Source organism: Eutrigla gurnardus (genome assembly GCF_963514095.1).
Source record: "Eutrigla gurnardus genome assembly, chromosome: 22".
Classification (NCBI taxonomy): Eukaryota; Metazoa; Chordata; class Actinopteri; order Perciformes; family Triglidae; genus Eutrigla; species Eutrigla gurnardus.
Window position 1 is genome coordinate 15,931,804 of NC_139933.1, and position 18,107 is coordinate 15,949,910.

Below are 18,107 nucleotides of genomic sequence, written 5' to 3' on the forward strand. Positions count from 1 at the left end.
AATGCCGAGGCAGCACTCCTTACCTCTCCTCAGGGTTAGAGGGCTGTGATCAGACTGTCCACTAGAGGTCATCGCTCCCTGGAGCCCCTTCTGTCCAATCACCGGAGACAGCTCCTTGTTCTTGAGAGTACTGAGGACGCAGTGAAGAGAGAAAAAAACACACACAGGAATTACAAGCTTCCTCGTGAATCTCTCTTCTCTTTAATAACATGTCAACCATGTTTCCATAAATCTCGGGGCATCTTAAAGAAATACGAGAGCGCCCATAGTTCAATGTCAAATTGTGACCACTGTTGCAGGCGAACATGAAGTCGACACCGTGGTGCAGCGTGAAGCGGCCCAAAAAAATCCCAAATAAACCCTAACAGCTTCATGGATTTTCCTGACGTTAACAGCACAGTGCAGCCAGAATGCCAATGGGAGGAGAAGGTCGAACATAACCAGTTTATAGTCTGACCCACTCTCAGCAAGATGAGGCATGAGTGGATGATGGAAGCTGCTGGGATTTAAAGATGCGGTGGAGCGATGCACATGAGCTTCTTTTGGGCCTCAATATGGAAACATAACACATCAACCGAATCTGCTTTACTTCAACGTGCACGTTGGCTGTTTCTGTTCATTGTCTGATCCTGCAGTCTGCCACTGGGCCCACTGGCATGACTCATTAACATCCACTTTCATAATGGTATGCGCTGAAAAGCTTCAGATTTCTTTTTGTTGCCTGGCAACCGCCTCCTGAATATCCTGGCAACGTGGAAAGTTATGTATCGCATTCATGGCAGTTCTATTAAAAGATGGATCTGATAATGGGAGTTCCTAAAAGAGAATTGATTTCCATGACTTCAGGGACGCACAATAATTAAGAAGACAGAATGTGGTGGAGCATCTTAATCTCAGCCATCCCCCCCTTTTTTCTCTCCTCACATCATGACCTCTCTCATCTCTCCATTTGTGTGTGAGTTGTGTTGGAAGTACCAGGCAGCGTTTCTGGATTTACCTAGTCAGCTTGGCTCCTCTCTCCCGGCTACAGGCACAGGCGGCCCACGGAGGGGGAGCAGATAGGGGGGTGTTGGGTGTTTTGGGGGAGCCCAGGAACAGATCGTGACGAGTGAGAACGAGCGGGGGTTTAATGTAAAGGGTGGAGCCATTCGTTTCAGACGGGGCCGCATGCGAAGCGTCGGACGGGGAGGCCTGCCTGGGCAGGTGCAAGGACACGGGTTTGGGGTTGGAGTTGACGTCAAGCTGCTGGGGGGACGGGCAGAGGGAGTGGGGGAGCGGGGGAGGGCTGTGGCCGCAGCGGCGGGAGGGAGGGGACGGGCCGGGGGGCACGGACTCGGGAGTGGGAGCGACGGGACGCATACCCAGAGGTGCTCGGGTGTAGAAGTGGTGGAGGGGGAGCGAGGTGGAAGAGCAAGAGGAGGAGGAGGAGGAGGAGGAAGAGGGGTAAGGGGGAGGCGGCCTTTCCTCCTCGGGGGAGGGATAGGCGTAACAGGAGTCCGACCAATTGGAGGATGCATCATCCGAGCTGCAATGATAAACATGTCAATGTTTCACGGGGGATAGGGCTGGTCTCCAGAGGCTGAAAGGCTGTTAGAGTGGATGAATGCATTAGTATCTAGAGGTTAAGAGCAGTGGGACGTATTAATTTATCAATTTAAGTTTGTGAGTGAATATTAATTATTGTGTCGGGAGGGAGGAGTCAGGGCTCACAGGGGGACAGCACAGAGGGAAATAAAGAAAAAAGGTGCTCTATGGTTTTCAAATCACAGACATGAAGTAAAACAGAAAAGTCACCTCATCCATTGCAGGGCCTTGCGACAATGAACTGTTATGCTGTTAATGATGCTTGGACTAATGACAAAAAAAAAACAGATACATAATTCATGCACATGCAGCAATGCATGAACTAACAGCTTTTCTCTGCTTGTATAGATATTCTCTACTATGATACACACATCATCCCAGGATGAGAACACAATCAAAAGAAACTCAAAGAGCAATCACAAAGTCAGACATGCTTCTATCGGAGGCGAGACACCGGGGTCCACACGGAGGGGGTGATGAGCATTTCGTGGGGGGAAACAGAAAGGAAACGTGGATCAGACGGCGCTGTTCTGGCGTCAGTTGCAGGGCGCAGCAGCAGCACACGCGGTGGGGGGAGGGGGGCAGCGGGGGGAGGTGTGTGAGGCGGGGAGGAAGGGGGGGAGACAGGAGGACGTTGGCACTACGGCCTTACCTGGCTCGGTCGCTGTTAGTGGGAGGAGGGGTGGGGGAGGGGGAGGCAGAGAAATCCCCCGGCTGCTCGGGGACGAGAGCATCAGTGGGCGGGACAGGGGGATGCACGCTCGGTGGCGTGGAAGAGCTTTTACGCGTAGAAGACGAGCCCCTGCGTGACACCCAAGTAGTGTCCATCACCCTGACACCCATGCTGCAGTGGGACAGAGATGCACAGCCAATCAGATCAAGGCGAGGGTGTGTGTGGTTTAAGGGGGTGGGGGGGTCAGGTCTCCACACGTTAAACAGATTGTCAAGGCTGCTAGAAAGCAATAAGGTTCCTTGTGCGTCATCTGCACCACTGTTGAAAAGGCCTGACCCTGGATCAGCTGCTCTACGCCCACGCGGCCTTGTATTGGTGTTCTTACAATCGTCAGCATGCAGGAACAACATTTTCATCTGGCTTCAACGTATGATTCCCTTCTCTATGCAGGATGCCGATGCGTGAGGAAGGTGAGATGGTAAACGTTTGATAACTGCGACACAAGAGCAGTTTGGATGAAATGGAAGGGGAAGACCTTATGGTCCGTTAGGGAAACACCCTCATTCGCTTTATTGTCTCATGTCTGTCCATTCAAACTTAGCCTAGCTTAGCATAATGACTGGAAACAAGGGGAAACGGCTAGCCTGGCTCTGACTAAAAGTAATGAAATAATAATAATATTCTGTTTGTTTCATGGGAAACAAAAACAGAAGTGGACCGAGTCATCGTGATGTCACCGGTGTGGTTAGTTAGCATTATGGCTGTTGCCATCCTTGAGGTTTTTTTTGGACGTCAGAGGACTGACTATGTCTTTAAAAAGGCTAAATGAGACGACTAAACGTCTGCATTACTTAAATCATAACATTGGTGTAAATATCATAGCTTTATCATAACGTGTGAAGGTGCTTCTTTTTAACCTTTTCCCCTCTTCATGCTAAGCTTTACTTACAGGCTGCAGCTTCATATTAAACATACAGACATTAACAGAAAGCAGACGAGTGTATTTCCACATTCCTGACTACGACAGAAACTCACTTAAACTGTGATCGAGACTAAACAACAAGAGGCGATTGTGCTCGCAGGCTGAACGAGTCTATCCACTGCCAGAGAGATGCTACTTATGTAAACACAGGAAGAAAGGCCTGCCTTGTCCATGTCGCCTGTTTGTCACCCGTCTGTCGGAGACATTGAACTATAGTGTCACACACAAACACACACACACATGACAAATGGCCGACACTTCCTGTCAATGTGCAGTTGAGACGGACGGATGATGGATGGACCGATGAGAGGGTGACTCGGGGGGAGGAGGAGGGGGAGGGGAGGATCTGTACTGTACCTTTGTATCTTCCTAATGCTGCTTGGGTTGGAAACAAGAGACAAGCACAATGAGGACAGAGAGAAAGGAGCTCCTAAGAGGACTCATTAACAGCATTGTTAGCAAAGTAGAGGTGCAACTTTCGGCAGGATTTTGCACCGCTCCCCCCCCGAGCTCATTGAGAAGTCGAAAACCCAGAGAGAAAGAGCTTATTAGGTCAAACTTTCCCTAATGGATACAAGAAAACCCCGACAAGAATGAAAGAAAATGAAAGAGGTGTCTCCCCGCTGCAGTGTTAGTCCGGCACGTTCACGCTTCACGCTGAGATCTTAATATTCACGGTACAAGTACAGCTAGAGATGTAGGGTTGTATCGCGGATCGTGAGAAGTAAAAAAGGAACTTACAATAAGTTGGCCGTAGTGGTTCATCGTGGGATAATAAGGAATATCATCGCAAATTGTCCCAGTATGTCTGACGGCCATTTAACTATGATTTCATTACCAGGATAGAATCTATTAAGTTGACATTTTGAAAAGCATGAGTACATTTATTTTCACACCATCCATCTGTGTAAGGAAAGTCAGAGAGGACCCTGAAGTGATCCACTCTTTGTGCGAAGCTCAGCTTCATTCAAAGTCATTTTCTAATGACCTCATCTGTGAGTGCACCAAAGCTGCTGCCTGACATCCTCCCTCGGATATGAATCAGCATCCAGCATCGTAACACTATGCAGTTCTGATGTCCTTGTATGTCCAGAGTCCACCTAGAAATTATTCTCAGTGGCCACATTCATGTGGAGGGTAAGTTCAGGGACGCGTCCTCCGACGGGTCCTGCTGGAAGTCTGGAATATCTTGGACATAAAAAAACTGTCTTTCAAAAGGCAGCGGTGGAGCTCTGAAGAGTGTGTTTCTACTGAAAGCTGAGCTCTATTGATCCAACACACACACACACACACACACACACACACACACACACACACACACACACACACACACACACACACACACACACACACACACACACACACACACACACACACACACACACACACACACACACACACACACGGTCCAAGTTTAATTAGCTGGGCTACTTGTAGCCCTGGGGCTGCAGGGCTTATTCTAGCCCCGGAGCCTGATAAGACCGAGGGTGTATTAAAGCATTAAATAAAGAGACGGACGGAGAAAAGAGAAAGAAAAGCCACTGACTGGGTTTTCAGCTAATCCGCCTCCACAGCTCGAGGATTCCTGATTTCACAGACTAAATGTCATCCCTCCCTTCCTCTCCTCTCACAGTCTCACCCGTCTCACTCGGCTGCAGATAAAGAGCGACGGGCAGTCGTCTTTCTGTCGACCTCGCAGTGAAACCCAGCTTTCCCCACTGAGCTCGCCTCTCACATGAAACCTGTGTGATCAAATGGGAATTCTTGTCCCGCGGAGACTTTACACGCCTCGAAGTGGCCTTTTGTAGGAAATGAAGCGGTAAGGAAACCACAGAGGTAAAGAGGGAGGCCTGCAGAGACATGATCATCACTGGGAGGTTAAAGAGGAACTCCCTCTCCTTTAGTGTGTGATATAGATTTGTCTGCTTGTAAAATGTCTCCAGAGTGTCAAACCTAAAGAGAGTTCCTCCCCGACAGAAACTCCTGAACCGCTTGAACGCCGTTTCTTCGACAAAGTGGTGATGTCACCATGCTACTAATTTGCATAAATTCTGCAAATCAATTTTCCCATCATTTCTGACAAACACAGGAAGCGGCTGACCAATCACAGCCGGCCGATTACAGCATTTGGGCTTTTTGGGAGGGAGGGGCGTCAGAGCAAACAGAGTGTTTCAGAGATAGAAGAGCTGCTGCAGCACAGCCTGAAAGGAAAAATAAAGTGTTTTTAAAGTGTTTTTCTAGTCGTAACCTGATATACAAGCAAGATGCAAAGGAGCACACTAGGTCCCCTTTAAGACCAGTCTCCTCTGACTTATTGATGGATTGTTGGAGCATTGTTTGCTCACATTTATGGCCGTCATCTTCTACACTGAAAAGCTTTTCGAGGTGGAAACAGAAACAGTATACTTGCTGTACTACTGCTCTTTGTTTCACATCAATATTCATATTAGCAGCAGGATAACATCTCTCTGCACGGCGGCAGACTTTTCATTCTCCTTCTTACGAACGAGAATATCTGATTTCACAATAAAAGCATTTAAAATCAGCTCAACCAGCTGTAGCGTTTAAATACTGGTAGTAATATAACGATATACGACATTGCAAACAGAGTAAAACCAGCAGAGAGAGAGGAGGTCGTACCCATCCTTCTTATAGAACTCCAGCATCATGTTGTCCGTGGCGACGCTGAGCGGCCGCCGGCTCTGGTCGTTCTGCTTGCGCTCCACCTGCTCCATGTCCGGAGACGGCATCGAGCTGTAGTTGGCGTTGTGGTTGGTGTGGACCGGACTTCCGTAGTTTCCTGTGACGTTGAACTCGATTTCTAAATAACAAAAAAATCTAATTCAGTGATCAACCCTCCTTCCAAATAAAACAGTTTTTCCGCCTGCGTCGCCAGCCCTCACCTCCGGGGAAGAACCAGTCGGCGTGCTGGATGATGGGCTCGATGATGCCGACGATCTGCAGGGAAACCGTGGTCATCATCTCCGTGATGTTCCTGCAGCGGGACGCAGAGCATCGTCAGGGTTTACACTCGGGTGGTGATTAGCACATTTTCATGATGTTACATAGAAGTATTAAAAAGAAAGAGAGAGAAAATTTAAACCGTTAAACTGAGATGTTGGCCATTAAAATCCTAATTAAAAGTTAGAGAGGGATGAAGAGTTTGGGAGATTTACACAGAGATATTTAAGGGGGGTGTCCTTCACCCTTTCCAAAGTGTTCACTCATCATCTTCATGAGTGTAATTTATGATAAAAATGTCTCCCGGAGACGCGTTGGCGCCGGTTGGTCGTTTTGTTATTAGCACTTTAAAGCTCCAAGCAGCATCGTGGATATTAGTGGATGTTCAAATTACACAGTGAAAACCCCCATGGATACAAACCACTTCTCATTCCACACTTTTCTTTTCTGACTTTCTTTTCTGTGTGTGTCGCACTTTGCAGAGACAGATTCATTTATTACGAAAAGATGTGAAAAAGAGTAAAGAGTAAAACTAATAATTATGTTGATATCAATTAATTAAACTATAAATACAGTTAATCATCTCATCATTTAAAAGTATTTAAATCATGTATTGTTGGCTATGAGCAACATGTCGTGTTCCTGTAACATGACTGTAAATCGTTGCCATGGCAACACCAGCATACGTTATCTTGGCATTAATTCCGGATGCTGGTAAATCCCAATACGACCTAAGCTCGGGTGTTGATGCATGTCATATGAGATGTCATAAAAAAAATTGTGCTGCTTCAAACAGCCGATGATTGATTGGAAAATTAGCAAGAATTTATAAAAAAAGAAATTAGACTAAAACAGCTGAAAAACCTTTTAAATTCAGTCCACCCTAAAATATTTTGAAAATGTATTGAAAACAAAGCAAACATGCAGTCTGACGTCACAGTTAAAGCTGTGCTTTATATTGTTAACATCATGTAAAAGGCAGTAGAGCCGTCCCACCCTTCGTTGTGCATCCACAGCAGGTTCGGTCCGAGGACTATAGCGATGTTTCCAGGCGTCATCTTGTTCACATCCTGGTATTCAGTCAGTTTGGAGAGGAATTTGATCAAATACCTGTAAATACACAGAAAACGTTACTCAAAAACAACATCTACTAGGCTTTCATTTGCTTCTATTTGTGAGATCAAGTTTCAGTTGCAGTCGTGGGATATAATGAGAAATAAGGGAGCTGTGATCCAGGTCAGGCTTCCCTCCTCGTTTAAAAGGGTACATGTCGTGGTTCGAACCTCGTGGGTTTGAGACTAGAATGGGCCGGTGTGTTTTTGAGAGAGCAGCTGAGCTGAATGATTCTATCCTGAGCATCATCTCATTGCAGCGAGCGGCGATCATCCATTTGTGTGATCGGATGACGACGCTCATAGAGCGCTGCAGTATATTTCTATTTCTCTCCCGTCCCCTTTCTCTCTCTCTTCCTCCTCGTTGCATCTTTTGTCATCACCAGATTAGACCCTCTGCAAATATCAACGGCTCGCCGTAATCCAGCAGCAAATACAGCAACGTTTCTCACCAGATGAACATGTCAATTTGGTTCATACAGCTCAGCATCGCACAATTACAATCTGGGCGGCAGAACACTCCGTTCTTAGACGTCGATGAGGATAAAGAAATGCGTTAAAAGAATGGAGGAAACCTGAGGAAGAGCAACAGAGTCCTCAGCCCTCACATAAGACTCATAATAGACATGTTGTGAGTGAAGAACTAGAAGAGATGGAAACTATGGCTGATTAAAAGCTTACACAGCCACACAGTCTCATCTAGGTTTAGATTTTTTAGCTTCTTTCCAATTAAACTGTTCACTGTGAAATTTTCTGCTGGAGTGAGCAACTTGGCTCACATTTTTTATTTAATAGAGAGTCTTAATTCACCTCAGAACTCAAGGCACATTAGTCCTACTCCACGGCTTTGTGCAACAGAACTGAGAAGCCTGACTCATCATTGTGTTGGCTGACTTCCAGCGGAGGAACCACGAGGAGGGAAAACGGTGACTCACTTAAAGTTGTTGTTGTTGGCCGGAGGGAGTTTCTCGCAGGCGTTGAGGAGAGCCTGCAGCCTCTTGTCCTGGTCTTGAATGCTGCAGCAAGACAGGAAAAAAACACATTTAAAGATCAAGTTCACGTGATGACTAATCTAAAAACAACATGGAATAAAAAGGACACGGACTTGGAGGCCTGGATCCAGTCGTTGTAGAGCTCGTACGTCATCAGAGGCTCGGGGAGCTCCCGCAGGTACGACTTCAACGCACCTGGACGGAACAAAACACAAGGTGAACACAGTCGAGCAGCGATCCCCAGCTGAGGAGAGGGAGACGAGCCCAACGCTAACAACAAGTTCATTCATTCAAACTAAGATGAGGTTAGCAACGCAAGGGAACAGTGGGATGTCATGAAAAGTCAGAAACGTAATTAAAATGTAATTCATCCACTGAAGGCATCGTACACAAATTTACCAATTAAATAAAAAGAAAATATACAAGGTTTTTTTTCTCGTAAATGAACGACTTTAATCTGGAGTTTTCTCTCGGCTCCGTATTTAATTTAATTCTTTTACCTACAAAGGCCCTAATTAGAAGTGAGAATGTGTTGTTCTGGGGTTATTAAAAATACACTGCACATATGAATCAGTTTAGTAAGAGAATAACATTCAAACACTGTGAATCAGAAGTATTATGATGCAGCAGCCTTTCACATCATTTGAATTAACTACTTCATTGATTCCTGAATTCTGTTATAATCATTGAAGTTATTTATCTTTTTATTAAAGTAGGAATTAAAAGAAAAAAGTACCAACATTTGGGCGAGCTGTCGTATGTTAGCCCAGTATTCATGTTGAATGATGTTTGGAGCATTAAGCCCTGCAGACGGCCGACAGCTTTCACCTGCTCTGTACCTTTAAATCCCACTTTCACCTCAAAGCAAAGCTACTTCCTCTGAACGCTGCTTCCATTAGTCTGACCAACAGCCAAGAGGACGGACAACGTCTTACTTTATCGGCAATGATATGTTGTGGTTTCTTCCTTTTGACAAATGTACTTACCCTAAATGTAAATGTAAACATCAAATACATAGATTTCCTCACATTATTCTTTTCGTGGTTATAATTTATTTATGACATATTTTGGTTTCTGTGCACGAATATAAATAGAATGAAGCGAACGCTACTCCATCAGAACTAGTGGGCGGGAGTGTAGTTTTTTGAGGAGGAAGGCTGACTGAGCGTCTCTCTGACTCTGCCCCCCCCCCCCTCCTCCCCCTCCTCCTCCTCCCTCCTCTTCCCTCCTCCTCCTCCTCTTCCCTCCTCCTCCTCCTCCTCCTCCTCTTCCCTCCTCCTCCTCCTCCTCTTCCCCCTCCTCCTCCCCCCCCTCCTCCTCCTCCTCCTCCTCCCTCCTCTTCCCTCCTCCTCCTCCTCCTCCCTCCTCCTCCTCCTCTTCCCTCCTCCTCCTCCTCCTCTTCCCTCCTCCTCCTCTTCCCCTCCTCCTCCCCCCCCCACCCCTCCTCCTCCTCCTCCTCCCTCCTCCCTCCTCCTCCCTCCTCCTCCTCCTCCTCCCTCCTCCCTCCTCCTCCCTCCTCCTCCTCCTCCTCCTCCCACTCCTCCCTCCTCCTCCTCCTCCTCCCCCTCCTCCTCCTCCACTCCCAGCGGGAGACAGGCTCACAAATTAGATTTGCTGTTGGAGGTAACCCAGTTTAATAGCGGGGTCGTCAGAGAGGGATGAAGCCTCCCTCTTTGTCCACACTCTCCCGCTGACTGACTCTGATTTGATATTTAATAGACGACATCGTTCCTGATGCATGATTTTTTCCATCGCACCATGTCCATGTCTCCCTCATATTCAAAGGAACCTTTAGCAGGAAATGTAATTATTAGTTATCTGTTAATATCTGTCTCATTCAGCAGCTTAATGCTGTTTGGCAGACGTCTCGGTGACGCGTGCAGGTAAGGCGGCTTGTAACTGCGGAGGGAGCTCACCTGCGATGGCGTGAGGGTCTGCGGAGTACTCCTGCACATCCAGCACGCCGCAGTCCAGAGACGCCTTCAGCTTCTTCAGCTTGGAGGCCGAGGGAGCCACTCTGAACAAACCCTGAAACACACACGAGTATCAGCTTCGGGAAATACGCTACATCAATATAATATTAGATCCACCTCCACCAGGTTAAACTGTTTTCATGTTAATGCACTCATAATAACAATAATACAATCATTTAATGTGTAGCTACAGTATTTAATATGACAACAGTCTGAAATGGGCCATTCATAACCAGCACTATTACTTTTGGTGCATTACAAGTCTATTTTGCTGGTAATACTAAAAAACAGCTTGAATATTACGTGTACGGTATATTTATGTATATTTTATGTGAATAAATATTGTCACAAGTATAAATATAATTCCCTAAGGATCAGAGGGGGGCGGGGCTCCAACATGGGCTGTTTGTCTTTCCCTTTAAAAGCAGGCATGAAGCACTTTACTGCCAAACATGTCAAATGGTTCTGTGCAGCCTAAAGCATTATCTCTAATGTTCAGCAAACATCACATTAAGTCTGATGACTGCAGAATGGAAATTAAGTTCTCCATAACGACATATATGAATCTCATGAAAACACCGATACATCTCCATTACACAATCAAGCAATTAAAGCTGCCAACTCGCTGTGAGATAACGCTCTAAAAGCACCGCTGATTAAAATTAAATTGTTGCTCTGGGGAAAGAAAACTGTAGCCTGGACCTCATCAGGTTCCCCCCCACAGCGTGTGTGTGTGTGTGTGTGTGTGTATGTGTGTGTGTGTGTGTGTATGTGTGTGTGTGTGTGTGTGTGTGTGTGTGTGTGTGTGTGTGTGTGTGTGTGTGTATGTGTGTGTGTGTGTGTGTGATGAGACTGACCTCCTCCTGCATGCCACACTCCAGCAGCATGGTGACGCAGGCCTCGATGGGGAAGGCGATGTCTCTCCCGCTGAGAGCTAAGTGCTCCTCTAACGGCTTCCCGTAGCACGGCTTCTCCACCCAGGTCTCTGCCGAACACACACACACACACACACACACACACACACACACACACACACACACACAGACACACACACACACACACACACACACACACACACACAGAGGAAAATACACACAGTGAATACAGACGAAATCAGAACAAACAGGAAACACAGTTTCTGGAGAGAGAGGGTACGGAGGGGGCGGGGCTCTGTTGGAGAATGCTGATGTCACGTGTTTTGATCAGAAGTAATAAATAATAACTAATTAACGCATGTTGTTACAACATATTACCCATGTCACATTGATGTTGCACGTACAGCACATATAATATTATAAAAAGAAAAAAATAAGAATCTTATAAAACACTAATAATAATATAATAATAATACAAAAATATATTTTTTAGAATATGATAAAAATAAGATGTAATAGAATACAGAGAATGCATAACATGAGATGGAAAATAACACACACACATACGATAATATATATAAATATACTGTATCTTCCTTGTAAATATAATTTACATTTCCTTCAATTAGTAATTTATTAACCATTTTTTATTGTTTTATTCTATTCTAATTCAAATATTTTCACCTTATGTTTAAACATGTTCTGTGTTTAGCTTTGAGGATCCTGTGTTGTCTAACGACAATAAAACTTGTTGCTTATTTTGTCACAAATATTTGACGTTTTCAGGTGCTTTAATAATAATAATAATGATGTAGGAGCTGTAGTTAAAACTTAAACACATGCAAAGGAACACACATGGACGCTCGCTCCCATGAAACTCACCCTGATGAGCTTTGATCTGGGGCAACACGCTCTGCAGCAGCTCTAACGACTTCCTGTGGTACTCCGCCTGGACTTCTATGAGCTGCACAGAGAAGAGATCAGAGTGTCTGCAGCAGACGAGGGCAAGTATGTCCTTTTTCTTCACATAGAGACGTTGCACTTACTGTCTGGAAGTAGCTTGCATAGTCAATTTCTTTGGCCACAAAACTGTACATGTCGGCTGACAGCTGATCCTGGGAAGACAAAACAAAACGTTCAAACAACAGAATAAATGATGATTTAAAAAAAAATCACAATACCTATGTTTTCTTTCTGATTAATCCAGTTCAACATCAGGAACACAAACTGGATCTTATATGTGTGTGTACACACACACACAGACACACACACACACACACACACACACACACACACACACACACACACACACACACACACACACACACACACACACACACACACACACACACACACACCGTATATGTGTTACTTATTCAGTGTCTTTGAAACTCTCGCAGTCTGTGACAGAAAGTCTAACAAACAGAAGTTTTACTTTGTTTCGGTCGAGTGTTTCAGCCGGTCTGGTGGCTTTGAGGTTTTAATTGTACTTTTCTAAGTTAACAAATCATAATCATTGCCCAAATCCCTGTTAATTTGATTTATTACATTCCCCCCAACACAAGTCACAGCAATTTGTCCCATAAATGAATGCAGATTGTAACCTTTCCCTCTGAAGACGCTGAACGACAAAGACACGATTAATGGCAAAATGGGAACAATGGGGTGATGGATTTGTGCATAAAAAGGTGATCACTGACTCGACAGATCTCCATGCGGTTGGCTGCCTCCTCCATCTCTTCCCTGAGGTGGTCGGCCTTGGCTCCTGTTGGCTGCAGGTTGCTGGACAGTCCTGAAGACTTGGTGGACTGATAAAACCTGAGAACAGAGCAGAATCTACGTAAAGTAAAAGTATCGGTGCAGTAAAATGTTCCCTGTCAGTTGTTTTGATATCATGCATGATGGGTTCAAATGCAATATATTTTCTTGCTGTAAAACAAAATATGACGCATAATTACAGCTAGTAGCAACCAATAATATTGTGACATCCACCCACCCATCCGACCATCCACCCATCCATCCATCAGTGGGGCACAGATCTACAGAAGGCTGTGAGCTCATCTTTTCAACCATCAAATCAGACTTCACTTGGAAGCGACTCGACTTTCTGTCTCCAGCAAACACTTCATACATCCTCGTTGAACTTCATCTCTCTCTCCCTCTCTTCTCTCTCTCTCTCTCTGTCTGGCTTTCTGTCTGAGTCGAGTCTCTGGGTGGAGATAATACGTTGTGCTGCCAGAGGAGCTCAGCGCACAGCGGGATGATGGGAAAAACTCTCTCTGATTTGGGTCACACAAAAAAAAACCAAGCCAGACTGACTGGACTGCAGTGTAGAAAATCACATTTCTCTCCGTGTGTCAGAAAGCGTCGGCGTTTGTGTGTTTCAGCCATCGGGGAAAAACAATCTGATTGGATGAGAGAGGAAACCTGCACGACACGAGGAGTTTAAAAATAACCTCATTCATCACCGAACGACACTGAAAGTTTGTTGCTTTTTAGCTAAAAAGACCAACAACACATTCTTTCATTGTTACTGTTATTATCAGCTGGGTTTATCTCCTTAAAGGTGCCTGCGGAGGGATTTACTGAGTGGAAGTACTTACTACTGCTACTTAAAGGCAGATACCGTGGAGGAACACTAGACGACGGGACACAAGGGAGGAATAATTGTGTATTTTAGAGGAATGAACTACACCATTTAAACATTTTTGTAAATAGTCTTAGCCCACCTTAAAAAAAGAAGTTTGAGAAAACAACACTGATATTCTGCAGAATTTATACAGTTATTATTGTAGAACATATTTCACTGTTCAGAAAGCTTGTGGGGCTTTTTGGAAAATCTTTCAAAACTGATGATGATTGAAAAACATGTTAAATATTTGTGTTAAAAAGTAATCCGTATCTTTATAATAATACCATTCCCTTCCTCTTAAATACTATTATACTATATATATAATACTATTTAGTAAATAACATTTGTTGCTCTTGGTTTTGTTCCACTGTGGCTCCATTTAAAGTATCTAATCTCAAGGATTTTCTTTCCACTATCGCTGAAGGAGGGAACACAATGAAACAAACTGGGTTTCCATGGTGACGTTCCCAGAAAAAACTGTTTGAAATTCCACGCTAGCACGCACTAGTATTAAAACAGTGTCTAATGTTTGAAACGTTAGTATGAAACCACGAATATGTGAATCAAACCTAGAAATGTTTGCTGATAAATTCCCCCAATATATGTATTCAAGCTTTGTTTTTTCTAAACGTTAACTTAGCAAAGAAAAGCTTTCCAGGAACCAAAAGAGTGTTGCTTTTAATTCTTTAAAAAAAATGCAATAATCCAAACCTGTTAGACAGGTTTTTAAACTGTCAATAAATCACAAATAAATTCATCCAACAAACAATTATATTGTATTGCACGTGTATTAAAAAAAATAAAATAAAAAAATCACCATCCTCGTCCTTCAAATAGAATGAGGCTTTAACACTGCAGACAATCCACTACTGTGTGCCATTAAAATCCCATTCAGTGGGAATCTTCAGGACCAGTCCACTCACTCACAGAGGGGGTGGGGGGGGGGGGGGTCTCACATTACAGTCTCAGACTCACCGTGTGCGTGCCGAGTCCATGTCCAGGACCAGCTTGGCTAAATGTTTCCTTTGTTTCTGGATGTTTGGGATTTCCACCTGAGGACGGAGCAGAGAGTCGTTGTTTGTTTGTTTGGTGTGAAGCAGGAAACCAATCATCAGCTGTTCCCTGCTCTCATGCAGATAACTTTACGACCATTAATGTACAGCGTGATCGTGAACAGCATGTCCCGTCTCAGACAGCATGTAGGTGCAGCCTTTTCAACAGCAGGCTCGTCTAGCAGGTATTCAGGAACTGTTACTGTATTATTAAATTATTAATTTGCCGTCATGTTTTGATCCGTCTGCGTTTCACTTGAAGACATTTTACTGACTTAAGAGTCAGAGGGAGTTGCATTAAGGGTAAAGGAAAACAAACGATTGAGTACTGACATTATATTCTACATATTATTAAGTTTTCTAAAATGCTGCATGTTTAAATATGCAAATGAGGCAAATAAGGTCTTACTTTAAATACTCTCAACAGCCTTAAAAATAGAATTTTCAGCATGTTTTTTGGAATAAAATGTTAAATAAATCAGGCTTTGAATGATACATGAACAAACCCGTCTGTAAAAACCTTCAGAATAAAGACGGGAATGAAACTGGAAGGTTTGGTGGATGTAAACGCTGCTGACGTCTAAACTAAATGTAGAACAGGGTAGAAAAACAACAAATAGATATCAACATGAAACTTCCCCAGTTGATTACTAACATTAAGACAATTCTGTTTCGCATTACAGGTTTTTTGAAATTGTATATATAAATATGCAATTTAGGCATTGTCTTATGATAGCAATTGGATGACATAGTAGTAAAATAAAAACCTAAATGTGTATTTTGGATGTTTTATTTCATGGTCTGAAAGAAGACCGGTGGATGAAAGTGCCTGTAGTTTTTCACCTGAAGTTGATTTAAGAATAAAATGTTAAAGAGATCTGAATTCAAACACACAGCAGATGATGATGAAACACAGTAAATGTGATGATAGTTGTTTCCGTACCTCGGCGAGGTCGTACAGAGGCTCCACCACGTCCCTCTCGATGGTGAGCTCGAACAAGATGAGCTCGTGAGCGAGTTTGTCCTGCGTCTCGCCGCAGAGCTTCAGCATCTTCCTGCGTCGCACAAACAGGAGACATCGGTCAGATCTCATGGAGAGCACAACGTTACAGTGAAACGTCCTGTAGCTTTGAATTAAGGCAGCAAGGTGATGTAATCATCTTCACTAGTCACTGTGTTTGTGAAGGAGTTTAAAGATGTGTTTTTGTTTTGTTACGTTGAAAAAGGAGATTTTAAATGGGAATAATACGTTGGCCCAGAGAGCTCAATGCACTGAAACACATGATCCCATGCAAACAGTAATATATATATACATAGAAGAAACCAGTAAAGAGTTACAAAACAGTTTCATTAACATACTGGAATTTTGGTTTTAAAATTAAAATCTTCAGATTTATTTGCGGTTTCTGTTCATGTAGTGTATTAATGCTAATTATTAGCCAACCAATTCAAATGCTGTCACATTATATGATGCAATCACTGTGGTTTAGTGCTTTCATATATGAGTACTACCAGTACACACAGTGGCATGTGTTTGTGGACATGAATGTAAAGAAATACAAATAAAAACATTAATAATAACGATAATCGGTGTGTGTGTGTGTGTGTGTGTGTGTGTATATACACTCACCCTAGTAGAGACTCGTCCCCGAGCACCGCCGCCCCCTCCACCATACATTGTGCTAGTGTTGTGAGAGGAAGCTTCTTCTGCACACAAACACAAACACACACACACACACACACACAAACACACACACACACACACACACACACACACAAACAAACACACACACAAACAAACAAATAAACACACACACACACAAACACACAAACACACAAACAAACAAATAAACCATCAGTCGGTCTGCTGAATGTGTCATTCAACTGGAAAAACGATTTAAATGGATCATCGATACAAACGGAGGCTTCGCAGCACAAACACACACAGACCCGAAAGCAAAACCCAATTTGTTTGGCTGTTAATTGTGATGCTGATGAAGCGTCTCTCTCTGTAAATCACTTTTCATGTCATTAATCTTTCTGCTTCCCATCCGCTCCCACCATCACTGTTACAAGTGTTGTCTGGGTTGTGTCTCACCGAAGGCGACCTCACGGACTTCTTGTCCACTTCGACGCCCTGCTGGCCCTGCAGACAGGCGGTCAGCTTCTTGTGTGTGCTGTGGGAGACCTGCTTGACCAGCTCCAGACGCTTCTCCACCTGTACAGGGAGGGAGGCAGCGTTACATGCATGCAGAGATGGAGGCCGCCCTGGGACGACGCCGGTGGTGGTTGCAGACATTCAACGTGCAGCCGCCTCTAGAGTGAAGCCCGGCCTCAAATCAGATCAATATAATAATCAATATATAAAAAGAGTCATTAAATGCATGCTGAATTCTTTGGAGTGATATTATTCCTGTGTGAGGCAGCAACATGTCATTCACAAAGATGCTGCATGCACACACAGACACACACACACACACACACACACACACACACACACACACACACACACACACACACACACACACACACACACACACACACACACACACACACACTTGATTGATTAGTACCTGTAGTAGGTCTTCACTTAATACTTCTGTTTTTTCAGCCCTGGAAGAGAGGATTAGAAGAAGGTGGATGAGGAAATTGTTAAAATGACATTATTGAGCAACAGCCACACAAACAACTCAGTCGACGTTATTACATCATTTGTTGAACTTCTGCACACATAATAAATGACAGCTGCAGCCCGGAGCTAAAATGTTTGATTTGACATTTTATCTAAAGCTACAACGTGTCAGGATGGAAATGTACATCTGAGATGTAGAGATCAAGCAACTGGTTCTGTGTGTGTGTGTGTGTGTGTGTGTGTGTGTGTGTGTGTGTGTGTGTGTGTGTGTGTGTGTATGTGTGTGTGTGTGTGTGTGTGTGTGTGTGTGTGTGTGTGTGTGTGTGTGTGTGTGTGAGTGAGTGAGTGAGTGTGTGTGTGTGTGTGTGTGTGTGTGTGTGAGTGTGTGTGTGTGAGTCAGAATAAACAGTGTGTGTGGTCATTTTAACGGATTTTATTAATATTATCTGTTATTATTATTATTATCTATAACAACATCGTGGACAGTGCAGCAGAAGTTTTCTGTGAGTTGTGAGGTCATCAGTCGCTAAAAATAAATATTGACGACATAAGACCTACACATGGATAGATAGATAGAGAGAGAGAGAGAGAGAGAGAGAGAGATAGAGAGAGAGAGGATGGAGATGGAGGCCGGCAGCT

The 18,107-nt window shown here is 44.1% G+C and overlaps 1 protein-coding gene across 9 annotated transcripts in view; it reads right to left on the bottom strand.

Annotated features, from left to right (window-relative positions):
- The window catches only part of LOC311008408 (rho GTPase-activating protein 44-like), a 58,996-nt gene that overhangs the window by 6,802 nt on the left and 34,087 nt on the right, over positions 1-18,107 (bottom strand). For 2 of the 9 annotated variants that reach the window (XM_084002070.1, XM_084002073.1), the window contains exons 2-20: positions 17,410-17,449; positions 16,935-17,054; positions 16,467-16,543; positions 15,780-15,891; positions 14,760-14,836; positions 12,853-12,970; positions 12,199-12,267; positions 12,035-12,116; positions 11,135-11,262; positions 10,221-10,332; positions 8,418-8,499; positions 8,248-8,328; positions 7,197-7,310; positions 6,143-6,234; positions 5,880-6,060; positions 3,597-3,617; positions 2,237-2,428; positions 998-1,525; positions 24-130 (exon numbers count right to left, since the gene is read on the bottom strand). In XM_084002070.1, coding sequence (XP_083858196.1) covers positions 24-130; positions 998-1,525; positions 2,237-2,428; positions 3,597-3,617; positions 5,880-6,060; positions 6,143-6,234; positions 7,197-7,310; positions 8,248-8,328; positions 8,418-8,499; positions 10,221-10,332; positions 11,135-11,262; positions 12,035-12,116; positions 12,199-12,267; positions 12,853-12,970; positions 14,760-14,836; positions 15,780-15,891; positions 16,467-16,543; positions 16,935-17,054; positions 17,410-17,449 — 2,333 coding nt within the window. Of the gene's footprint in view, positions 1-23; positions 131-997; positions 1,526-1,794; positions 1,852-2,236; positions 2,429-3,596; positions 3,618-5,879; positions 6,061-6,142; positions 6,235-7,196; positions 7,311-8,247; positions 8,329-8,417; positions 8,500-10,220; positions 10,333-11,134; positions 11,263-12,034; positions 12,117-12,198; positions 12,268-12,852; positions 12,971-14,759; positions 14,837-15,779; positions 15,892-16,466; positions 16,544-16,934; positions 17,055-17,409; positions 17,450-18,107 lie in introns of all 9 variants that reach the window. The other 7 variants (XM_084002078.1, XM_084002072.1, XM_084002071.1 and 4 more) reach the window with 7 other exon arrangements.